We start from the raw sequence: 26,749 nt of genomic DNA on the forward strand, positions 1-26,749 counted from the left end.
CATTGGTGAAGTTATTGAGTTAAATGTACAATTTGTTGAGAAACATATTCAGAAGAAAGATACTAATGATTTTCTCTCCCATTAGGTACATTTATTTCTTATGTATGATTTCACAAGGTCTGGTTATATTCTCTCTATTTTTAATTCACAAAGCAACACAAAAAGCAATATATTTATGAAAACGATATGAAGGTAATCGTTACAGGCACTTTGCAGAATAGGATCAAAATTAAAAAAAAATCTTGGAGACATAATTTAAGATCTAGAAGATGAAAATTTTGAAGACTACTATGAAGTACTACACATAGGAAAGGAAACTGACATACACAGATAATTAAACCAGGCTATAAGTCCTGGCTAACTCTACAAGGCTCTGATAATCTGGGATCTCATAGTTGCTTAGATTTGCATACTTACAGGTTATTTAGCTTTAGAGGAGGTTACAACATTCTGTTGGAAAGGAAAAAAAAGAATCTCTTTTTAGTGGACCTTATATGTATTATAACGATGGTGATTATCTACTGGTTATTTGGTGCTGATAAGGGTCTGACAAGTGAAGTCTTGCCTGAATTACTGCAGAAAACATATAGACTGGTGAGAATCCAGCTGATAGTAACATGTAATACTTCTAAAGTGAGAAAAAAGAATATGGGTGTATTTAGTTTAGAAAAGAAATGAGAGTAACATGAGGAGGACATGGCAGTGTCCTTTTGTTATTAATTTATTATAAAGCAGTCATTTGAACATTTGTTTTCTATGTAGCTAGGGCAGGAGATGGAATAATTGTCTTTGCTTGTAACAAAACAAGTTTGCTTAGAAGTTAAGCAAGCTTTCTACCTGAAAAATAGTTAAGAACTTGATAGTGAAGAAGACTATAGGAAGTTTTTGAAATTCAAGTGTACTAATAATTTTCCAAGAGTCTCCATGAGGCCAAATTAAGAGCTAAAATACAGAATATTTTGAACAAGGTGTTTAGTTAACTAGTTGGGAAGTGAGTGCATGTTTCTTAGAATCATGGAACAATTCAGGTGGGAAGGAATGTCAGTATTCATCTTGTCTAACTTGCTCAAGAGAAACGCTCATCACTACCAATAGTCTGTGGGTGAAGTAGATAGAAAGCTTTAAGGACCAAAAAAGGCAATTTACTCCCTATTATTAAAATGCTTAGTACAGTGTAATTTTGACATTGCATCATGCTATGTGATTAGATGCGGTGATACTAGTTTACTCCTTTCAGGATGTCATTCAGTTTTGTACTCAGTATGTTCCATTCGTGTAAGAAATGTGCAAGTAAAAAAATGAAATTCCAATGACAAAGATTTCATATGTATATATTTGGTTTAGCATCACTTCATGCTAGTTTATAAATACCAGACCATGGTGCTTAAAAACCTTTCTAGGGAGAAAATAATGTCACCTTCATTGTTGTTGGATATGAGTACAGTGATATCCCCACCCCTGGCAAAAAGGTTGGACTAGCTGGTCTTTAAAGGTCTCTTCCAAGCCAAAAAACATTCTATGATTAGGAAAGAAATACCAACTATTATAGATTGTGCTGGGAGGCAGAGCAGTTATGTCTGCGTTAGAGATTGTCTGTAAAAATTCAGATCTCTGCCTCTAGATATCCCAGGAAAAGTGTGATCTACAGTCAACTACTTGTTCTTTTGGAGCTTGATAGATTTTCAGAGAGAATCAGGTCAAGTTTGCGTTTACTCTCCTGTGTGTATCAGGGTACTAGTCGCCAGTTCCTAATTTACCTCATCCAATTGTGGCCTCATTTAGGAAGCCCCAGGCCTTCACTGGTTATGAAACTGTGTCTTACACAGACAGCTCACTTTGTCTGGAAACACAGAGGTAAAACTATGTATGTGCAATTTTGGAGATTTTCCTAACTATGTGTATTGTCTTGCTTAATGCTTAATCTCCTCTGTTCTGAGAATAATAAACTTTTTCAAGTAGTAAAAATATTATTATTAAACTAGAAAAAAACCCACCACCAAAAGCAATATTCCTTCAAGGCCCAAAAATACAAAGCTGCAAATTGCAGACTGCTTAGTTGTCTGCACAGCAGTTTTCAGTAGAGGTTCTGAGAACTTAAGAAATTTGCGGTGTCTTCTGTTCTTCAAAGATGGTTTATGTAGTATTTGAAGAATATACAGTTTATCTGCTCTTCTTCATTGGTGCCCAACTATGCGTAGGGTACTATATGGACTGTCCACTTTACAGAAGACTATTCCATACCTTGTCCCCTACCTGCATCACATAGGATTGAATTGTAATAGTTGTTCTGCATCAGAGAACATACGTGCATATTCTCAGAAGAGAGATATGATATTGTTATGCTAATACTCAATCATGTATTAAATACTGATATATTAAAATTATCTGAATGCTTATAACACTGGTTTGTTTTTAAAACTAACTTTTGTTAACTACATGTATTTTAAGCAGTGTCACATTGCAGAAATTTTGTGTGATGTTTCAGTTATTGAGACATTCCTCACTGAGATTCCCAGTACAGTAGAAGGAACCTAGAACACTGCATGCAGTAATGATCCTAGAATATATTTTTTTGTTTATTTTCTGTTTATTTTGAAAATAATGTCTCACTTTATTATTAATACAGTTGTCTGAAGGAAAACTTGTACATTCTGGAAGAGTATATCATCATATTTATTAAAGTAGTATCATTTTGATCTTTGAAAATAATCACTGACTTTTTACAGTGAAGTATGAAATAACCCCAATGATAACAACCATCCAAAGTTCTCTATCTTAATTTACATACAGTATGAAAAAAAGGAAATAATATACTCTGATTTTTAAATCAGATCAATAAAATGCCCTACAAGTGATCTCTGAGGAAGAAGTATGAAAAAATATCTTTGTAAGAAACTTGCAACCATGGGAAAAACTGTGGTAATTTCTATAAAAATAAATAAATGTGTATGTATATTTAAATTTGGTTCGATCTTCCTTATTCAGAAGTAATCCTCATGTAGCTCTGTTTCTGGTTTTGAACCCTCTTTGGAAAGGGAGGTATTATAACTTTTCCTTTATGCCTTGTTGTAGCTACTCTTACACCACTGAGAACTGCTGATCACTTGTGTTTTTCACAGTAGCTGATCTAAAGAAGAGTCTTGAAGTTGAAACAAACTAACTGGAGTTTTCTACTTGTTCAGTGCTAGTAAAACTGCAACTAAAGATTTTTCCCCCAATATTCACATGTACAATTTCGTGTGTGATTGTGATAGCCCCTCAGTATGTGTGCATGCTTTGTATGTGCCTATGTACATGTGTACTTTTCTGTTAAATGGTTTTGTGCAGAGCTAGTTTTTAAGTAATGAGAAAGCACTTCAATATAAGATGTCATTTCCTATTTCTGAAAATATCTCAGGCAGTTTAAAGACTGATTCTAACAAGACACTGTAACAGAAACCTGTAACTGTTTGCCAATTGTCAAATGTTAGTGTTTTTACACAAGTAGCTGCAAGTTTTAAAATGGCCGAGCTTAAAATAATTTTGTGTATATAAAGGGCTCAGTAAGAAGAGTTTGAGCTTAAGAATTTTGGAAGTCAAAGTTTTTAGCAAGGGTGGAAATTAAACAGCCTGTTAAGGTTTTCTTTAGAAGAGCTGTACCATTTCTTGGTTTCATAATTAGTAATATATATTTATCAAAATAGTCAGAAGTAATCTTTATCTCAGTGTTTTAACATTTCTTTTTTTCTCTCTAGCTGAAGGATACGAAATCAGCAGATCAAAAAACAACACTGCTCCATTTTCTTGTAGAAGTGTGTGAAGAAAACTATCAGGATGTCCTGAATTTTGTCGAGGATTTTCAGCATTTAGATAAAGCTAGTAAAGGTGTGTATAACTCACTAAAAGTTTTGATTCTGAGTGTCTTCTATTTGAGATGATGCTTATTTTTTACTGAAGTTATTTTTAAAATGTACATTAATATCATAGATCAGTAATTTGAGCTGCTGTGAGTAGTTCTGAAGATATTTATTGTTTGGTTCTCCATTTTTTGCTACAGGATTTCCCATTACATTTTTTCTAAAGTATCTTCTAGAATCATTGTCTAAAATAGGTTTCTTTTGAAAGTTATTTCCTGTTACTAGATCTTAATTTATTTCCAATTTTCAATTTTTTATGTGCTAAATGTAGTACTATCACTTGGTGCTTTTTAATTCAGAAAGGCTGTCATACCATTAGTTGATTTTATTTTCTTAAACATGAATCAGAACAGTTTTGTCTTCCTTGTCTGTATACTTTTCATGCAACGGTAGTGTTGCAAGTCTGGAAAAACAAATTCTTCTTTTTATGGCTTCATCATGCAGCATAAAATACGACAAATTTCAGTGTAAGCAGCAGCAGTCTTATTGCAGTTGATTTCTTAATTAAGAGTGCCTTCTCCATATTTTATCACAGCTTAAGTAATTTAAACTGACTAACCATGGAGTTAGAAATTGATGCCACCTCAGCATTGCATGGGCTGTCTCACTTAATCATTTCTTAGTTCTTGTGAGTTTGGAGAATGTCACTGTTTATCTGTATTGCTTTTTAGAGTGTCACTCTTATGCCTCAATCAGTCTCCCTGCCACAAACTACAGCTTTGCAAAACCTGTGTCTGATAGAGAACTTGAGATAGTGGTCACTCGCATAGAGTTTGCTTTCTGTTGGCACAGTTCTTTAAGTTTCCAATTTTACTTGGTGCATTATAGCCACTTAAAAGTTCAAGTATTTTTAAGCAGCTGTCAGATGTGTCAAACCCTTCATCTAACTGTACTGGTAATAGGAGTTTCTGCTGTGTATAAATTTAGTATTTTAGGCGTTATTTTCAGTGTTACCTAGACACTGACTTTTTAAAAAATTATTATTATTACTACTTCGTTACTGACTGTATTGTGGTTGAATTTTGTATATCAGCCAGAAGAACTGAAATGTTTATTATTAGAAGCCATTATTTTCAGTGTAGACAGTCATCTTATATGAAGCTGCTGATTGTCTTATGGAAAGCTTCTGAGATATAAAACACTGACCATTGAAAGAGTAGCTAGTAAAATTATCAGTTAGTCCAGGCTTTCTGGTTTTTTGTGTTTTGTTTTGTTGGTGGTGGTTTTCTGTTAGATATCTGCTGTTGACTAGATAAATCTTTAACCTCATTCAGTATGTTGTAGGATGCAAATCAATGACTAAATTTTCAAGTTGATATATAGAATTTATTTCAGTGTATTATGAGGTTTATTTTGCATTTCAATTTTATTGTATGAAAAAGACAAAGGCTTAGGATGTCTTTAACAGATTAGTATATCAATGTGATTGTTTATACTTGTTTCCTACCTGCAAAACTCCATTTTGTCTTGGAAGACTCCTCCTGCATTGGAATTTTGGAAAATCCAGCAGATCCCAAAGACTGCAGCTCATGAGGTCTTTTTGAAAACTTTTTGTACTATTGCAGAAATAAATTTTTATGGAGCAAGTTGATTTATGTGCACCATTTTTTGCACAGTAAATTTTTGATGAAGTGGATATTTTTACTTCAGCTTTCCAAAAGGTCAGTTCAAAAAAATCTGTGAATCTGTGGTTGTGATCAGCCATGTCCAACATAATGGAATCACCTTGCTTGATGTAACTTACTGATAGGCTGAAGAAGACAACTTGACCAAGAATGGTTCATATTGAGGTTTCTATAGTGAGCTGGGAAACACAGCAGATATTGCAGGGCATCGTTACCGCTGCTAGGGAGAGTGATAGAGGGGATGTCATAAAAAATCTTTTATCTTGATGATCATCTAGTCAAATATGTTTATTGCAGAAGAAATACTGGTGTATTAGAACAGATTTAGGGTATCGAGGGCTTATTCCAAGATACTGTACTTAGTGCTTAACAAGAATAATTCATCCTGGATTGTATTTATTGGAGGCAGGCGAGACTTTCAGGGAATCTGGAAAACTGCTGGATCCAAAGGTTATGTCTAAGGGTAACAGGCTGCTGATATTACAGACGGAAGAACATCAGTCTGGGTTTTTCCTGTCATCTAATAGGAAGGTTCTCTTTACATATATGCTACTTTGTTGCTCTGAGTTGTTGGGTGAGGAGAAACATCATTCATTTTTGGTTTTGTATCATACTAACATAATGTTAGATTTTTCTGTGAACAATATAGATTGTATTTTATTCCAGTATTTTGTTTCTAAATCCTTTTCTCTACCTTTGATCCTAGCAAAGGTTAGGGTCTTATAGAGGTGGTGGAATACCATTAACTTCATGGTTTCACTGAACTTTGTTCTCTGAAGTAATTCTAAAAAGTAATTCCCAAGAATAAATCAATGAAGTTTGATAAGAATATTTGTTTCTCCCATACCTTTGTTGCAAGCTATTTTTTTTATTGAGCTGTTTTTATTTCCTGTCTGTACACTTATTTCTTCAGATACAATAATTTCACGTTTTATATGTGACAAAGTTATTTGCAAGTGCCTTTTAAATCATAAATCAAAATTAACAGAAAAATTTAAGTTGGACATACTGTATAAAAATGGAACTATACTATACATTTATTGGTTTTGGTTTAATCACCATCAAGTGATTGTTGAGTCTTCTACCAGCTGCTTAAAACAAGTTACTTAAAATATGCTTTTTTAGAATTCTTCCTTGATATGACTGTCCTTGTATCAGCCAACCCATTTGTATGAGCCAACCCATTTGTAGCATACCTGGTATTGTTTTTTTGTTTGTTTGTTTTTGTTTGTTTTTGGTTTTTTTATACTAGCTCATTCTTAAAACTTCACTCTCAAGTTATTTCTGATTTAAAATGTTGAACATTAGAACATTACAATGTTTAGCAACTCATTTTTATCCTTTTTAAAAGAAACATTCTTGCTCCTTTCGTTGTGTTAGATACTGTCCGGTAACTGTCGTACAGCAAGCTGCTAACATAGCTTGCAAAACTTTAAAGGCAGTGACAAGGTCTGTAAGTTGTGCAGCTAACATGTATTTTATAGTACTTTATAAATGACAAATCATTCACCATATGCAAATTAGAATAAAATAGATTTTTTTCAAATATAGCTATTAGAAGCAAGCAGCAAGGGACATGTGACCTATGCAGTTGTAGTTTACTGGAGGGTTTTTTTTTTGTCTATTATGTGCTGAAGTTTTAGTTTCTGCTTTTGTAATACTAGAGGTAGGCTTAATTCACTGTTACAGTACATGAATTAAAGATACCTTTTTGCTTTGAAGTATAACAAATCCTGTTTTTTAAGTACTCTTAGATCAGCAGGAGAGACTTTCATTGTAGCTAATGAGCTTACTGATATGACAGTTCCTGAAGATTCATGTAATTGAAGCTGTCTCTTCTTTTACACATAATGACTTTCCTGCTTTTCTGTTAGCATTCCAGACAAGAAATATTTTGTTAATTTAGTCCACTTTACTAATTTCTTGTTTTCTGGTATTCTAATGATTTATATTGATTTATGCAGGCTGCTGTTTTATTTAATTGACTCTAATTTACACATACCTTACTGGTAACAGTGTATACAGTCTTCCTTTCATATTGTAATAACAATATAAAACTGCAGGTTTTCTTTCCTTTAAAAGTCATTAACTCATTGTTGCTTTACAAGTAGCTTAACCCAAGTAACTTAACCATTTTCTCATTTTTGAAACTTTATTCAGGTTTTTTCATAGATAATTAATTTTATTTTTTTTTTTTAACCTAGGCACCAAATTGTAAATGTGAAGTTTAATCTATACTCATTAAAAACCAGGACACTCCCACCTACAACATCTAAAAATTAGAACAGCATGAGAGAACACTATTTTTTTCCTGTTACAAAATTTCTAAAAGTCTATGGGAAATTTCTCAGTAATATTAAATAACATACTTTCTGCTATGCATTGCTTGGGCTATTGTTTTGTTTTAGGTTGCAAAATTCACAGGGTGTATTTTCAGGTAGTCAGGATTATTGTGTTGTTTGCGTGGGTTTTTTTGTACTTTCAGAAAACATTACAAACTTCACGAGCTATTCTATACTGTACTATACTCAGTCACTACTGAAATCAATAGATGGTTTCAGTATCTTGCAGGTTACACAAGTTTCCAAGTTCTTATAGGAGACTCATAGTGTGGAATATTAGCCCATTCAGAGATTTACTTTGGAAAAAGTTTGTAACTAACATGGTAACAATTTTATCTTAATTATGCTTCTTTTTGATTTTTTTTTTTTTTTTTTTGTTTTTAATGCCAAGGGTTTTGTTTTTTGTGGGGTTTTTGGTGGTTTTTTTTTTGTTATGTATGGAATGTTTCTCTGCCTTAAATAGTAGTTCTCAAGCTTGATGGGTCTGAAGAATAACCAGGAGACTTGCTACTAATCAAAGCCATTTCTAGAGGGCCATTTTTAAAAATCTGGATCTGTTACCTGAATTTTCTTTTTTGGTGGCTTTTCAGAAAGAGAGTAAAAAGAGTTCTTCAGAGTATTGAAAAAGGATCTGTATACTTCTTCATTTTCAGATGTTAATTTAATTAATTCAGCTCTTACGTAGCTTCACTTATGGTATACACTTCATCTGTGTTTTTGTTAGGTTTTTTTTATATGTAGGTTTATGGAATACAATTGAAAGTAGCTATTCAGAGATTTCCAGGAATCGCAGAGAGTAATGTGACAAATGGCTCATGTTGCATCTTTCTGGTACACACAGGCCGGTAGCTCAAAATCTAATGGTAATAGTCACAAAGTTTCAGGAATGGTCATAACAGTCAAAACACAAGGTTTATCTTCTGAGTGAAATTCGCTCTATCACTTGTACCTGTTAGAACCTCTGGTTCTTAGGTATGTGATCCTATTGGTTGCATATCAGGACATGACCCAAGGGAGGTATCAAACTTATGTTATGCCGTAGTTTATATGGCAAGAAGCCAATGTGTGCTTTATAAGAGCTATTGAATACTCTTGTAAGTTAGTCTAGAGGCATATAAGTCTATAAGTGTTCCTTATATCAAGTGAAAAAATCTTAAAAGAAATATGGACTTAATTAGGGGAATTCTATCATAGTAAAGAATTTGATTTTATGTCCCATGGAAAATTGATATCAAAATTGAACAAAATGCGAATTAGTCAAATTACTATATAAAAAAGAATGCAATATTTAATTTTGTAAAAGAACCTGCTTATTTGGGGAACAGTTGTGCTTGTGATTTCTAAAGATTTGCTGTTGCTAGGAGTAGAAATGCCCCAGTAAAATGAGGTGATGAGACAAAATTAGCAGCTGTCATTAGAAAAGGGTTAGAAAACCACAGTCATGAAGAGCACTAAAGTATGTGTATGGGGGTAATAAAGAAGAGAAAGATATTTCACTTAATTAGATTACCACAAATGCAAATTAGTTTAGAAAATTAGATCAATGTGCCTAACTATCAAAAGAATAAGGTTACAGAAGTGCCTTCTTGAAATTTGTTTTCCTTGGTGGAAAAAAGCAACTGTGCGCTTTAAGATGGAGTTAGATTGCTTATAATAATGATTATTTAAATGTGGCACTCAAAATAGAAAATACTAAATTTTATGGCTCAAGAGATAAACAGTAATAGGAATTGAAGTTTTGGGTCGATTTGGCTTTCAAACAAGACTCATATTAACTGTAAAGTGATGGTATCAGCCTTAAAATAGATACTGAAGTATAACAAATTAATGACAGACAAAGAATTCCGTATGGAAAAAGGGTTTTGAGATAAAAATGTTTAAAAAGAACAAAACCATTTGTTAAAGTGATCTTTTTTTCTTGCTTTTTGTTGTGAAGACTGTGAAAACATGATGTTTTTAGCAATTCATTTTACAATATTATAGAGCACTAAGCAACAGAGGAAGTTATAAAGGAAGTATTTGTCCATGAATGCAGTACTTAGATTAGAAGTGTTTCAAGCTCTAAATTGTGTGAAAGAGATTCTTATACATGACCGAAATAGCATATTATTTTGTGGCTAGTGTTTTTTGAAACTATTTGAAGATAATTTGGTTTTTAATCTTGAAAATCTTAGGCTAAAAATTTATGTCTATTTACCAGAAATGTACCATTTAAGACATAAAATGTCCCGCTTCAGCATTTGAGATAACGTACCAGGAGCATTAAATATTTGCAAAGGGAAATTCATGGTGGTGTGGTTTAAGTACATGTTTAAATATTTCTACAGTTTTGTGTTTATTCATGTTTTTTGCGCCCCTGTCTATATCTGTAATGGATCAACAATTCTTGCTCTATTGGGACACATTGGCATACTACAGAGTTTCCATATTCATGTCTGAATTTATTATTGTATAATAAATTGAACTTATTGAAAATAAGTTCACCTTCTGTGTTGTTTTGGGTTTTCTTTGTCTGAGTACATTTCACAATATAAACATTTTGTTTTTAAAAGATGATCGAACATATGCAATACTGTTATATACTTACTGCAAATTACTTTTTGTCTTAATGTTCGTAGCTTTAAGTTGTGCACAATTCTGCTATCTGGCAAGTAATTTTAAGATACAATTATGCTGTGAATTGCTGAAATATGAGTGAAATATTCTAGTTCCTTTAGGGTATGGAAGTATTTGCATCTCTTGCAACCATGAATTAGCAAAACGAATATTAAGCATTTGAGTATTTGCACATTTTTACCAAAACAACACTTAAATTTGTTATACAATATTGAAGTATGTCAATAGTCCTTGGAAGTAGCTTTTTTATCATCTTCCAGTGATCCAACAGTTAAATATCATGGTCAATACCTGGTGTAGTCCTTGAGCACCCAGTTATTAAAACATGCAGACAGACCAGGATTCACCTAAAGCTGTACAATGCTTTTAATTTCATATTTATTCAACTGGATATAAATATCTGGATGATACTGAGAGATTTCATTGCTGTATAGCGTTTTAAGTGACAGTGAGGTTAAGACAAATAAAAGTTTATTGATAATCTATAAAGGAAACATGTAAATATCTAGTAAAGACAAAGAAAAATATCAAATGGGTTATGGAGAAATCAGTTGCAAAAGGAACTTTAAAATGGCAGAAAGGGCAATGGAATAGAAAAGTTGAATACATTGTGCAGGTGTATAGATTCTTGAAAGCGAGAAAGCTTAAATTTAATGAATAGGGAAGTGTGGCAAGTGCATATATACATATATGTATGTGTGGGTTTGTGTATCTCACTACCTATATATCTATCTCAGGGAGACAGAGATTGTGGTGATGGGATTGTGGAGAATGCTAATAAATCTGGCTGATTTAAAACTTTCGTTTTAAACTTTGCTAGACTGCTATTCATTGACATTTCATGCTAACTGTTCCTTCTTAATAATTGTTAATCACTGTTACTGTGTATTCCAAGCAGTTAGTTATTAACAATCATACCCTTCATTAGCTGGGAACAGAATCCAGTGCAGCCAGCACAGTGCTTTGTGATGCCGGTCCCCACGAGTCGAGGTGATGGGGCTCAAGGGCTCTTCAGTGAGGGAAGGTGCAACTGATGTGAAGGTCTTCTTTCTCTTCCCTCCTCCCAGTTTGATTTCTTCTTTTAAGATTCTGTCTCTTGGCAGCTTTTGGTCCACCACTGCACCGTATCACTGTGTGCTGAGCAATACTGGGGGATATTGCTTGGACATTTTTACCGCTTGCCTTTGCAGCTGTTTCTTTCTTTCAATATCAGTCCAAGGATGAATAACTGACCATTGGTGACTTGTTTGTCATTCAGAGGTTTCTGTTTTCAGCTTGCCTGTATTTTCAAGTTCTGAACTTAAACTGTGCACTGTAAAAAGAAAGATGTGGTGTCAAGCTGCACTTCACCCAAGAGGTTCCCAAAAGAAGTTTATTACATGTGTAGCAGGCCAGAGCTCTTGTGTAGGTAGTAAAGAGAACACTTAGGATAAGGTCTGAAGCATATTCCTACTGATAATAGTATGATGGTTACTGGCTAACTGGGTACAAAAATGCTTATGCCTTGTTTACCAGTCAAACTGCATTAGACTGCTTATATTTAAATTTGAGTTCGAAATAGGACAAAATAAATTAAATGCTACTTAGAGAGCTGCTTCTTTCATGTGTGCAACTGGAGTCTGCTTTGTCTACAGCAATTTCAAGGGCTCAGGCATCAATGGCATTATCGGAGTTTTGGGGAAAATTGGATTTCATCAAGAGTATTGTACACTGTTATACACACACCAAAGGAAAAGAAAAGAAAAAGGTAGGGGGTGCAAAAAGGTAGAAAATGTCTGTAGAAGGCAAGAGAAAGCGTCACGTTGGGAGAAATAAAGCATAAATATGCTATTTTCAGTGTTCTGTGACACCCAGTGAGTGTATCCAGCCAGACCTTATTCCACTTTCTAATATTTTGCCTCTGGAATATTTCTTTTAGTGGTCTAAACCATCTTAACAATACAGGGATTTTGTTATTGTTTTTTGGGAGTTTTTTTGGGCCATATTTTGTCATTTAACTTTATTTTTAAATGGTACATCAATAATACATTGGCAATTTAAAAAAGAAAAAAAAAATCAGTAAACTCTGTCCATCAGGCCAGTATGAAGTTCAAATGGCGAAATCAATAATGTATTTTCAGATTTCTGGTTTTTACATAATATGATATAGTTTTCTGTATCAGACTTGTTACTGTCACTCTCCTCAGAATATAGGGACCAGAATAGCACAAGGGATGCAAAATGTCTATAGGCAGAGGAAGATTCTGTTGATATGGAGATTGTGACTATTCAAGAAAATTGTCATATAGGGTGAGCAGCATGTAGGATTTCTGAAATATCCGTTGCAAAAAGTAGCAGAAGGTTTATAGCAATATAAATGAGAGAGCACAGTAGTAGCATTTTGCTTTGGAAAATTATTTCTAGGTTTTGAGATAAAACAGGTGTAGTCCCAAAACTAGATGAAATATTGCTTTAATTTTAAGCAAGAATAGTGATCTGGGGATGGGGGAGAGGAGAGAAAAATGCCTCCATAAAAATTTGTTGGAAATAAAAATTCAGAGTACAGTATCCTCATATTGTAAATACAAGTTTCCATTTCTGCATTCTGAGACAACTGAGATATAGAACTAAAAGTTTAATATATACATGTTTTAGTAAGTGTATGTTTTATCAAGTTTTGCTGTGGCTTTAGTAATGTTGTGTGACTACAGTATAATTAAGAAACTGGGAGAAAAGAGTGATTTGGACGATTACACATCTTTTTGTCTGACCATAATGATATGAAAGTTCATAGAGGAAAGTATAATCAAACATGTGGAGGTTAATGAGAGTGGCATAAAATTAAAATGAATTTATTGGTAGTAGACTGATCTGCTAGCTTTGACTATTAGTTTCTTTTTTTTTATCAACACGTGAAATCTGTTGTGACTTCAGGAAAGCACTTGGTATTCTGTAAAAGTGGAGAATATTCATTAGAATATAAAGTGGAAGAAGCTTAAAGTACTGTCTAAAAGGAACATTGCAAAACGTTTATTATTGAACCAATGAGCATATCTGACAAAGGGTTAGATAGCTTTGCCAGCCAAGGCAGTGAATGGGTTGTCATCACTGAATGATCCTGAGAAAACAGGGTAAAAGAAATGAAAATCGATAGCATGAAGTACAAGATCAGGCATCTTGATAGTGTTATAAGAGCTTTGGTCAAGAAAAAAATGTTGTTTTATTGTAAGATAATCAGATAAGGTATTTCCAGTAGAAATGTAGAAATAGTAATGTAAACATTAAAAGGGCATGTGAGTCATCACCTGAAATACTATGGAGAAAGGTTTTAAAACAGGAGCAGGTGAAGACACTTTTGGAATAATCATGGTATTGGAAAATCTGAATCAGGAGAGGAAACCTGAAAAAGAAAGTTGTTTTAACCATGAAATCTAATTATTGCCTATAAAAATATCAAGAGCCTTTTTGAAATAGCAGTATGAAAAATCAGAGGATGTGAGAGTGTTCAGGTACACATGTGTTGTATTCAATGAAAAACTTGGGTTTATGGGCTCACTAACATTCAAATCCCTAGTCTTTGTTTCCAAACTACTATATGAGTTGCTTACTTCAGTTTGGCTTGGGTTTATATCTGAATCCTCCAAGGATTAGGGGATAAAGTTAGAGATTTTTTTTCCTTTGTCTGCCATTCTTCTGTGTCTCTTCAGATTTTATTCTATGTCTTCTAGAGGGGCACGAGGGAAGACTTGCAGCTCTTTCATGTGATCTTTTTGTTGAATAGCTGCTCATGTTTACAAATTAGATTTTTTTCATCTGTTTTTCACTAAATTGGAAGTTGCAAAGACAATGGTCCCAAAGTAATATCAGCATATTGTGAGCTAGCCTCTGCATGAGGCTGTCACCAGAAATACAGCCCTAAAGGTAAACATATCTGACAATTGTGCACTGCTGAAATCAAAGGAATGTTGAATTTTTGTATTCAGGAACAGCTTAAGATCATGACAGAGTAAAATAACCCTTCTGAACAAGGTAGAGATGTAAAGATTCTTGATCAAATATATAACTGTTCAAGGTCAAAAGAACTGAAGGAATAGAAATATAAAATTGGTTTTGTTGGAAGCAAGAATTCAAAAATCTCTTGTTTACAACCTGTTAATCAACTGTAGGCCCTGAGTTGGTGGGTAAAAGGATGCAGCCATTAGTCAGCTGCTACCTGCAATTGATACAGAAGGCTTTTTCATGGTGTGTTTTTTGTTTAGTTGTTTATTTTTTTAAACCTGTGTACTTGCTAAGTCTCATAATTCTGACATTTTGCAAGTGCGTCACTTTAATTTTATGCTGTGAACTCATTTTATGCAAGACAAACTACATTGTGAAGGTTCCTATCGAGAGATTAAGCACAAGGCATTATAGTCTGTGTTTCTTGGCAGCTTTCTAAGTAAATCAGTGTCTTAAAATTGTGTGCCTAACCTCAAAGGCTTCTTATGGCAGCAGAAGTATGACTTTATATTAAAATCAGGTTTGTTTTAGGAACCTGTGAAGACTGAAGCACATCTGTAATCAACATTGTCAGCTTCTAATTTTAGCTCTGCTTCCCAAAGAAGGCAGTTTCTTAAGTACCAAAGCCAACTGACGTACCTGGTGATGATCTGCCACCTCTACCATTCAACTGGAAAACAGTGTTTTTGAGAAAACAGTGGATTTTAAAAAACAAATGATGAGTTATAAATTATAATATGAACATACATTTATATTCCCTTATTCTTTTTAGAAAAGTTGTCTCCAAATTGTGGAGGTTTTTGTTTTTGTTTCATTTGTTTGTTTGTTTAAGTTTACACTGCCATCTTAACAGGTTGCCATAGATCACTTCATAGTTTTGTTAACCTTTCTGCTATGAATGCCATTGTAGTTGCTATGCACCGTTTTACTCTAGTCACTCTGTCAGACTTTTATGAGAGAAAGCTGTGTTCAGTGTGTGTATCTTGTATTTTCCATCACATAACTCTACTCAGAGCATGAATTCATGGATCCACTATGGATCTTAGTAGTAAGGTCACAGGGCCAAAAACTTTCTTTCAAGATTTTTTAGATAAAGGTTAAAGCAGCTTTACCATTGTAGGTACAGCATATTATGAATTAAATAAATAAAGGAGAAAAGGAAAAAAATATCATGTCATTAGACTAAAATTCAGAGTATGTCCTTATCTATATATGTTGTTCCTATGGAACATATTTACATGTTAAGTTGAGTTCATAAACAATCAGGAAATAAATCTTAACTGATTTCAGTAACCTAAGTCCAACATAGAATACATGCTAACAGGAGATATCCTCAGGTTGCTACTTATGGTCTTGGTATTTTAATAATCTATTTACAGATCAAATATTATTGCTTCAAATGGATGAAAGTTGCATTTCTCTTTTTCTGATACAGAAAATTTGCGCATTTTCTCCATCCTTCTATAAATCCCTGATGTTTCATCTCTACTCTTTTTCCTAGGTCTGTGTTTTGCTCTGCCAAACTCTTTCAAGTGTTTGCGCTTCCCTCCAGCTTGTCAAGCTCTTTCGCTTTGACAAATTCTGTTGTTTTTTTTTACCAGGCATCATGCTTTCAAACTAGGGAATTGAGTTTTAGGTTTCATGCATAGGTGTTTAATAGCCCCATTTTCTCTGTGTTTTGAGGGTCTTATTTTCTTTATGACCTTCCATACAAATGTCCTTATTTTCTTCTTTTAGCAGAATGAGATGCAAGAAAACTTAGTAGTTCTTGGAGTAGCTTCAAAACTTGTCCTATGGTTAATCAGAAGACAGACCAGCATACGTGTATGTCAGGATGTTTAAAAGAGTGTTAATTGCAGTGCAAAACCTTAAGCATAAAAAGAAAACAAAATGCAGTGTTCAAACAGCATACATGTAATTAGAATAAGGCAACCGCATAAGTGAAGGGAGCTGAACATTGTAGAATGACACCTCCCCTTCCCCCATCTTGTATTTTATTTGTTCAGTGTGGTTTTATTTCAGAATTTAAAATGTAGTATGCTGATTTGGATGAGCTTTTAACTCATGTATTTTACAAACAATGTTTCTTGTTTAAGGTGTTAACAGAATGAATGTTCTGTATTTTAGTCTCAGCAGAAAACCTGGAGAAGAGCCTGAAGCATATGGAGAGACAACTCCAACAGCTTGAGAAGGATTTGCAGACTTTTCCAGTTCCTGAAGATAAGCATGATAAGTTTGTAGCAAAAATGTCAATATCCTTTGGAGTACTTTTGGGAAAAAAAGAAAAAAAAAAGACAGTAATTTAATTGCTTTACTTTCAACTTTACATTTCTTTTCATAACTTCCGTCTAATCTGCAGCATCTATTTTTGAAAAAATGTAATTTTTCCCCTCAAAACTAAATACATGAACAGTCCAATTAAGGGATTCATCTGTAGTGGATAGACTGTGGAGAAAAGTGCTTACTGTCAGATTTTATACTGTGTATAAGTTTCTTAACTTAGTGAGAAGTAGTTATAATGAGAATGTTAAGCACTTCACTTTAGTGTTAAATGATTTTTTTTAATGTGAGAATATCTTAGGAAAAGATCTCTGTCACCCTGTGTTTGTTTTCTGATGTATGCATTTCCACTGTGATTGTTTTTGTATATGCAACCGCAGAACCAAAAATTTCTTTTCTCATTTCACAGAATCACAGAATGTTAGGGATTGTAAGGGACCAATTCCAATTCCCCTGCTGGAGCAGTAACACTTAGATGAGGTTACACAGGGGTGTGTTGAGATGGGCTTTGATTGTCTCCAGAGACTGTTCCAGTGTTCTGTCACCCTCACTGGGAAGAAGTTTCTTCTCATATTTAGGCGGAACTTCCTATGTTCCAGTTTGCACTCGTTGCCCGTTGTCCTATCACTGGTTGTCACCGAGAAGAGCCTGGCTCCATCCTCATGACACTCACCCTTTATATATTTGTAAACATTAATGAGTTCACTCCTCAGTCTCCTCTTCTCCAAGCTAAAGAGATGCAGCTCCCTCAGCCTTTCCTCGTAAGGGAGGTGCTCCACTCCCTTGATCATCTTTGTTGCCCTGCGCTGGACTCTCTCCAGCAGTTCCCTGTCCTTCTTGAACTGAGGAGCCCAGAACTGGGCACAGTATTCCAGATGTGGTCTCACCAGGGCAGAGTAGAGAGGAAGGAGGACCTCTCTCGACCTACTAACCACCCCCTTGTAATACACCCCAGGATGCCATTGGCCTTCCTGGCCACAAGGGCACAGTGCTGGTTCATGGTCATCCTGCTGTCCGCCAGGACTCCCAGGTCCCTTTCCCCTATGCTACTCTCTAACAGGTCGTTTCCCAATTTATACTGGAAACTGGGGTTGTTCTTGCCCAGATGCAAGACTCTACACTTGCCCTTGTTATATTTCATTAAAATTTTCCCTGCCCAACTCTCTAGCCTGTCCAGGTCTCGCTGGATGGCAGCACAGACTTCTGGCATGTCAGCCATTCTTCTCAGTTTGGTGTCATCAGCAAACTTGCTGACAGTGCACTCTAGTCCCTCATGCAAGTCGTTGATGAATATATTGAATATATATATATTATATTTTATATATATATATAAAATATACTGAATAGTACTGATCCCAGTACTGACCCTTGAGGCACTCCACTAGGTATGGGCCTCCAACTAGACTTTGCCCCATTTATTTATTCCAAATCCTGCAGCCAACTTCCCTGCCTGCCTGCCTCCCTCATAAGAAATCTTTGAGACAGGAAGATACTTAATTAATGAAGATAAAAACACATTAGTTTACTTAAACTTCCCTACCAGATGATGTTCGTATATGCTGGGGACTAAGACTAATCTGGAATCAGAAATATCAGCAGATAGAGAATCAGGTAGAAATTTCCTCTCCAGGCATGGTAAGGTTGCTCCCTAGCTGGAAGACAGCTTTGCTGTGTACAAAGGCAGGGGGACTCAGGAGACAGTTCTGTTGATTAATCTTATACCATTAAATAAAAGATGACAAGGGACCCTGAGGCCAAGTGGATGTACTGGCTCTTGCTGCATTAGGGCCAGTTTCTTCTTTAGTAGACTAGCAGCAAGCAAAGTGTGCACAACTTAGCTTTAGGCCTTCTCTGGACTCTGTGGGCTATCTGTAACCTTGCAATGTTGCTACTGATTTTTTGTAAAGCTGGTGAGGTTGTTCTGTTTGTTTTTGTTGCTCGCTTTTTTTTCCAGCTCAATGTGTTTTTGAGAGATATGTTGCAGCCCACCAGCATGGTGTCTCTATAGTGTGAAATGTAAGTTTTGTCCCTGAAGAAGCCAGTAGCATAACAGCAGAACTAGGAGAAGGGATCCTGAAGGCAAGAGATAAACTATTGCTAGGAAGTTAAAGGAAAACATATCCATCATAGCTTTCTCAGAAATGTTGCTAGGACTATGCAAAGTCTGTGTTTGGGTAAGAAAATGATGTATGGTCTAATAAGTTAGGAATGAAAAGCACGTATTGAGAAATAAAACCTGTGAAAAAGGACAGACTATTATTAATCCAAAATAGTCATGATGCTGGCACTTCAAATACCCTATAACCTTTCATTTTTAAGCTGAGGACTAGAGTTTGAAGTAACAGATAATTTAGTATACAGCGTTCTTTGGAGATGTGGTTATAAAACTTCCATACCTATAAAACAGACATGAAAGGAATTAGCGAAGTTCAGTTGAGAATGCATGAAGAATACTCTGAAAAAATTAGCTTCACCTGAGAAAGAGAGCATGGGAAAAGTAAGCTGAGGAATAAATAGGTACTTCTATGCTAATATCAAAGATCTAAAATAAAAAGAAAAATATTATGTGGGATGCCTCATTTCCCTTTGTGTTACTGATGTATTGGGCACTTCTGAAACTTCTTGTCAGGGAATAGAATATTGTGCTATAAGGTTATAAATTGTATTTAGGAAGATTAAGTCACAGCTGTAGAGAAATAGTTTGAAAAGTTAAAATAGAATAGAAGTCAGATCGGCTAAATAGGCAGACCTTGTCAATAAATAACATAACTTTTTTAGGGATTGAAATTCCATTCCCAAGTATGAAGAGCATTAAAGCAGTTTACTGATTGCTTTAAGGATAGCGATCATCTTAGGAAATGCAAAGGGTGGTATAGATGTCATCTTTCTCAAGCATCTCAAAAGCTACAGTCCTGCCAAGGAAGACTTAGGTTATCAATGTGTACCAAGAAGATAAGCCATAGCCATAAAGCTAAATTTGTTCTTTGCATCAGTTTTCTCTGGGGAGAACTTCAGTTGACCCCACTCTGCAATATTTTGAGGAGAAGGATGATCTCAGATGAAGGAGTCAGTGTAAGTTTTTTTAAAGGAGAATTTAAAATGAATAGCAATAAATCCCCAGGAGTAACCAGTGGTCACAGAAGACTTGAAAAGATTTTAAAATGAACTCAAATATAAGCTGGATTACAGATTCCTACAAGAACTAAGTTACCCCAAGACACTAAAGGAATCAAAGCTGAAAAGAAGCACCTGAGTTTTTTTAAAAGGGCTGCAAGGAGGATTGGAGATGTGGAGCAGTAAGTCTGGCTTCTGTACCAAGAAAACTGATGAGGACTGAATAAAACGAGAATCAACACCTATATATGGGAGATATAATATGATGGGGGAGAGTCAATGTGGGTTTTGTAAAGAGAAACCATCCCTCGCAGATTTCTTACAGCAAGCAGTAAAGGTAGGACAGTCAGTAGATCACAACTGAAATTCCATGCATCTTTCTCCAAAGTGTATTAATAAAGACTTGCTAGAAAATAAATTTCTTAGATCAAAAGTGGAACGATTTTTTTCTTGATTACTATCTTAAAAGAAAGAAAAAAAAAAAAAAGAAGAAAAACCTCACGTCAAAAAAGGAGAACTGGCAGATGCTGACAAAAGAACAAGTCAACTTCAATGATGGAGTAATAGATTTGAAAGAAAAACATTACATCAGAGCAATTGAGAACAAATATAGTTAAGAGCAAGCAGGAAACAAATAAGTTGCTTTAAAAATCAATAATACTCCTGTATTTTGAGTGCTTCCATCACCTCATCTCAAAAAGTATACTGTATACTTACTGGTGGAGCAGAGAGTGGTGACAATGATCAGCAGCAGGCAATAGTTTCTGCATCAGGGATATTTTAATAATTAGCACTCTGAAAGTGGAAAATCAAAAAAGCTAGGAAAATATAGTAAAAATACTTGTGATTTTGTATGCCATACAAGAGGAAAGTTAGGAGCATATTCATTGTGTCTTATTAATAGCCAAGGTTCCTTCCAAGCAAAATACTGTCCAGCAAGTTAAAACATAATAGCAGAAATGTTTTCTTACACAACAGACAATTAAACTGTAGCATTTACCTTTAGGATGTTGTAGACACTGAAAATGTAAATGAATTTTGTGTAAGACTTAGATAATTAGCTAAAAGTAGTACTTTTGGAGCTATTAAACACAGTAGTCCAGAGGTAGCTTTAGCTCAGAAAATTCACTAGGGTGCTGACTGTTAGAAAGTAAATACTAGATCAGCTGAATGATCACACTATGCTTACCAAGTTTCCTTCTTGTTTTCCCTAGTCATTGGGTATTGACTACTGTCAGAAACAGGTGAGATGAATATTTGGTCTTACTCAGAATAAATTGGTACAGGTAAAAGTAGCCATACCACATATTTCATGGTATTAGACTGTACAATTGACAATATTTTGAATAGTAAATATCATGAACGGGAATAGTTTGCCCTCACCTACTACCTCTCCCTGCAGACGTGCAGTAATTTCAGAACAGTGAAGTTGCATATTATTTCCAGTAAAGTCTGTGAACACACTAATTAAAGAAGCTCCCATTTAGAAAAACAGGAACTTCAATAAATTACGAAGCAAAAAATGTTTGATGTAAAGGTTAGATAATCCTGCACAGCTTGATGAAGCCTGGACCTGTCTTCACTTTTATTCCTATGACAAGCAAAGCTGAATGATGCTGATGCCATGAAAGGCATGCAGCTCATAAAAAGAAACCAGCAGGAAACCTGAAAAAGGAAGGATGGTGCTTTGTTGGAAATAATTTTTCATCCTGAGTACAATTAGGCTCCATGGACAAGCAGGCTATTACATCCTGTCGCTAAATATCACAACCCAAAGGCCCCTAATGAACTGATTAGCATTCTTATTTCTTTAGGAAGTCAGATATATGCACAGTTGGTGCACTCTTTTATTGACAAGGTCTAGAATTATGAATATTTCTCTTATATATTAGATAGTGCTAGTTTGTCAGTCATGTGTAGAGGCTGAAAAGAAGTTATAGTTTTTAATATTATTGCAGTTCTTTTGTTTACTTTCGTTAGGAAAATCAAATAATATTGAATTGATATTGATTTTGAGTATTCAATCTGTTGAGTGAAATGTTCAATAAAAAGCATAGTGAACAAGATACACTTGCGTGTTCAAAATAAAAATTTAGTGGGTTTATGAAGAGTATTGCATGTTAATAGCTTAATTAAGTAACTTAGTCAACATGCTCTTTATCGGCCCAGCTCTCATCTCATGATTTTCTAAATAGCAACTGGGAAACTTGACAAGTTTCAGCCTACCACTCAATGGAGCATTAACGGTGATTTTCACAGAAGCTTATGGAACTAATACTTGAGAGAAAATGAGTTGGGTGCTGCCTTTCAGACAGGAACAGAGTCCTTTCTTTTTGATCAGTTCTCTGTTCCTCTTTCCTTGTTATTTAAGTTAATTTGCTGACATTTTGAAAAGAGAAGGAAGGAGCAGTGCTTACCCAAGTCAGAGTCTGATTCAAGGGAGGTAGAAGAAACCCATTTCAGCTGTGAGAAAGAGACTACCTGCTGCCTCTAAATTGTGGGTTACTGAATAGGCCTCATACTTTGAGCTTCCTTCTGTGCAACATAAACAAACTGAAGTCTGTAAGATGTCATCACATCTTAAGGACTTTGGAAGATTAGAGTACCTGACCTTGTTAGGTGAAAAAAGATTGTATGTTGCTCTTTGGGAGAGGGTCAAGATGTTAACAGTGTGGATGGGTAGTGAGATAGGGCTTTGCAAAGAATGTAAACGTAAGTAAAAAAAAAATCCTTTATACAGGTCTTTAATATCTGATCTGGACCTCAGATATATATTACAGCTAGCAGTGGTGGTTTTGCTCATAATATATGGAGTGCACGCACTGGATGCAGCAGCTCTTTGTGGTACAAATACGTGTCAATCTGTTTTAGTATTATAGCATAGATGCAAGTAGGAGTGAGTGAGTCAAGGAAAAGGTATTATTTGACAAATACTCCTCAGAAGGTGCTAATTTAAAAATCTAAACATTTTTATGTATTTCTTGGACTATTATATTCAGATATGGAATTTTACTGTTGAACCTGGTATATGTATATAAAAGGAAATCCCTATGACACATTTTTCAGACAATTGCAGTTAATTTCAGAAGAACTTGATGTGGGAAATCCTTAACAGAGCCCTAGAACATTCACACCTTTTAGCCTTAGTGGAAAACATTTGTTGAAATCCTGGCTTGAAGTGACCTCAAAGTCTTTACACCAGTCTTCAAAAATTTGCCATGTTTTTATGGAGGCACTTACTGGCTTAATATAGCAGCAATCTGAGTTCGATTTTGAAGATTCTGCTAAAATGTACGCAGAATCTGGGCACTTGTTCATCTTTTGTTCTTCTGCAGAATAGTGCTCCTTTTAATTATCTACACTTAATATGTAGGTTAATTTGTGAAAAAGTCACAAGCAGTAAATATAGGGTCTTCTAAGGAAGTGTTTGGTACAGGTTCACATTATTCATGATCTGCTCTAAGGTTACAGCTGCTTTTATTTGGCTGGAGTTACCCTGCAATACATTAGTATTTTTATATAGCATAACATATGTAAGAGAGTGCAGAGGAGGGTGACGAAGCTGGTGAGAGGTCTGGAGCACAAGTCTGATGAGGAGCAGCTGAGGGAACTGGGGCTGTTTAGCCTGGAGAAAAGGAGGCTGAGAGGAGACCTTATTGCTGTCTAGAACTACCTGAAAGGAGATTGTATCATGGAGGCTGTTGGTCTCTTCTCCCAAGTTGCAAGTGACAGGACAAGAGGAAATGGCCTCAATTTGTGCCACGGGAGGTTTAGATTGGATATTAGGAGAAAATTCTTCACAGAAAGGGTTGTCAGGCATTGGAACTGGCTACCCAGGGAAGTGGTTATGTCACCATCCCCAGAGGTGTGTAAAAGGTGTTTAGATGAGGATCTTAGGGACATGGTTTAGTGCCAGAGTTAGGTGAGGTTATGGTTGGACTTGATGATCCTGAGGGTCTTTTCCAACTGATATGATTCTATGATATTACAATCAGTATAAACTTCAGACAAGCAATTTCCTATGAAAAGAGCTGCTGTGAATATTGTGAGACAAAACATAGAGCAGTTAGAACTTTTGCCACAGATATGACTCGTCTCAGCCCTGTGTTGCTTTCCTGTTCTATTAATGAGCAGTATGATGATCTGTAGTCCTATGAGTCCAAAAAGGTAGTCTGTGAAGTGAAGCAACTTCAGAAAAAGTTAACAAATACCAAACTTCTTGATTTCCTTTTCTCCCACCTGTGTTGCAGCTCTGCTATATTTCTGTCTTCATTCATCCAAAGCAAATGAATTGTGTAGCTGATAATGCATATATATCAACCTGTTCATAATAATTACAGTTGAGACTGCTCTACTCAGTAGTATTCCCTGTTGACTCCTGTTTAGCTAGTGCTGGCTAACAAAAGCCACATTTAAGCAAAAAAGGAAGAAGACTTATTAAAAATGCCTAAATTGAAGCACAGTCTCAATAGAATGCCAAGAGCTTAAGGTATCCCATGGTGCACCAAATGGAAAATAAAAATCTCAGGATTCATCGTGTCTGATATTAAAATACTGGATAGTAAAGGATCTTTCTGGAATGCTATATTTTTGGTTTAAAATTATGTATCTCAAATGCAAGAGGAGTCAGTTTTCACAGTATAAACTAAGCAGTTTATACACTATATATTTCTATTTACTTTATTTACATAGCTGTAACTTTAGTTGCATCTTGCAGAATATCACAGAAATTTCTTCTTTCTCACTTCTCTATCCCCCAAGTTTCCTTTTCTCTATATACTCTGGCATATCCTTTATTTACAAACTTGAGTATATACTTTATTGATAATTCTAGTGCTTTTTTTCTGAATTTGTTTTCCTTCCTAGAAAACTGAACTAAGTTACTGGGATGTTTGATACATGGCATTGCACATACTGACAACAAAACAAATTTATCTAATTTCTCTTTACCCTCTGTGTAAATAAACAACCTCATAATTGCAAAATATAGTTTATTTCTCACTAAGTCCTGTTAATGAAATGTTAAGAATCACAAATAAGTATCCTAAATAATAGGATCAAAAATAGACAGGATGTAGCAATGTTTGTTTCTAGTTTCACTTAGTGGATTTTTTTGAACTGCTGACATTTCTTTTGATGGTCCTAACCTGTGTTTTGTCATGTCTAGTTTCTCATCTTACTTTTTTTATTTAGTATTTGGCAGCTGGTACATACTTGGTATTTTAAAAGCAACGCTAACAAATCAGAGGATTTAAAAATTCTCTTACCACCTTTCCTTGCTGTCCCACTGATAGCTTTTGAACATCCTTAATAATTTTAAAGAAACTCAACTGTGAAGGGTAGTTTCCTGTAAGCTCTGTGTGCATCTTGAGAGCTAAGAAGAAGAGAGGGATTCAGATTGATGCTGAAGAAAAAGTGGGCCAGCAGCATTAATTCTCTGAGCTGTTGTTGACCAGTCCACACAGGCAGTTTGAAGCTGCTCACGAGCTGCATCTTGGAAGTCAACAGAGGCATAGAGAGAAGCTCATACTAGCTAAGGAGAATTGTTAAAGGAAAAGAAAGTTGGAAATCAAACGTTTGGGGGGTGATGGGAGATGTATCATTTCAAATCATTGAAATCTAGGCTTTAATTAGTCCTTTTGTACAAGACTGTCGGAGTGGAGACTGTTCTGCCCTTACAGACCCAGCTAATAGCCGTCTCCATTTGAGCTGGCAATGCAGCCCAGAAGGCCAGTAGTATCTTGGGCTGCATCAAAAGGAGAGAGACCAGCAGGTCGAGGGAGGTGATTCTGCCCCTCTGTTCTACTCTGGTGAGACCCCACCTGGAGTCCTGCATCCACCTCTGGAGCCTCAGTACAGGAAAGACTTGGAGCTTTTGGAGAGGGTCCAGAGGAGGCTACCAAGATAGGAGAGGTGTTCAGCCCTCTGATCATGAAGACAGACTGAAAGAGTTGGGGTTGTTCAGCCTGGAGAAGAGAAGGCTCCGGGACACCTTATTGTGGCCTTTCAGTACTTAAAAAGGGCCTATGAGAAGGATGGGGACAGACTTTTTAGAAGGGACAGGACAAGGGGTAATGGTTTTAAACTAAAACAGGGGAGATTCAGCTTAGACATGACATTTTCTTACAATGAGGGTGGTAAAAGACTGGAACATTTTGCCCGGAGTTGGTAGATACTCCTTTCCTGAAAACATTCCAGGCCAGGCTGAAAGGGGCTTTGAACAACCTGATCTAGTTGAAGATGTCCCTGCTCATTGCAGGGGGGTTGGACTAGATGACCTTTGAAGGTCCCTTCCAACACAAGCTATTCTATGATTCCATTATTCTATAATAGCGACATTTGAATGTTGTGGAAGTGCGTTTTTTCTCCTTTCCTGCCTGTGTCCGAGAACATCATTGGATGACTTTCTAGCATGAATTCTAAATCATAAATATAAAACCATTAACTGCTTACTTGGTATTTTAAAAGCAACATTGACAAAACAGAAGGACATTTAATACAGAAATTCAAATTGGCTTCAGCCTCTGAATAAAACTAAAAGAAGAGTGCATTGCAAAAAACCTGAAGGGTAAAAACATTCACCCAGCAGTAAATTGTTACTGTGTATATAAAACAGAATGTTGGACAAAAATTCTACTTGTTTACATTTTAATGCACTGGTTTAAAAATCCCATTTTTCATAAAGTAAAGTGACCATAGTGTATGTATCTGTAGTATAAAGTATACAAATACAAATTCTCTTCTGCAATAGTTGGGGTGGGAAGTTGGGAGTAAAGGTAAAATTGCTATTTCTTGTCTTTTGTAGTCATTCCTGCAGCAGGAAAATAATGGAAAGTAAATATTTGTTTAGCTACCACTCCAGTAAAGTAAACACTTTATGAAGTCGTCCTACATAAGG

General features: G+C 35.3%; 1 protein-coding gene across 1 annotated transcript in view; it reads left to right on the plus strand.

The window, feature by feature from the left end:
- Window positions 1-26,749, plus strand: part of DIAPH3 (diaphanous related formin 3) — a gene marked incomplete at its 3' end in the record, with an annotated part of 225,994 nt that overhangs the window by 124,199 nt on the left and 75,046 nt on the right. Inside the window, exons 22-23 of the mRNA XM_080345569.1 lie at window positions 3,735-3,864; window positions 16,585-16,711. Of these exons, the coding sequence (XP_080201695.1) occupies window positions 3,735-3,864; window positions 16,585-16,711 (257 nt within the window). The remainder of the gene's footprint in view (window positions 1-3,734; window positions 3,865-16,584; window positions 16,712-26,749) is intronic.

The sequence above is a fragment of the Nesoenas mayeri genome (assembly GCF_963082525.1).
Source record: "Nesoenas mayeri genome assembly, chromosome: 1".
NCBI classification, from domain to species: Eukaryota; Metazoa; Chordata; class Aves; order Columbiformes; family Columbidae; genus Nesoenas; species Nesoenas mayeri.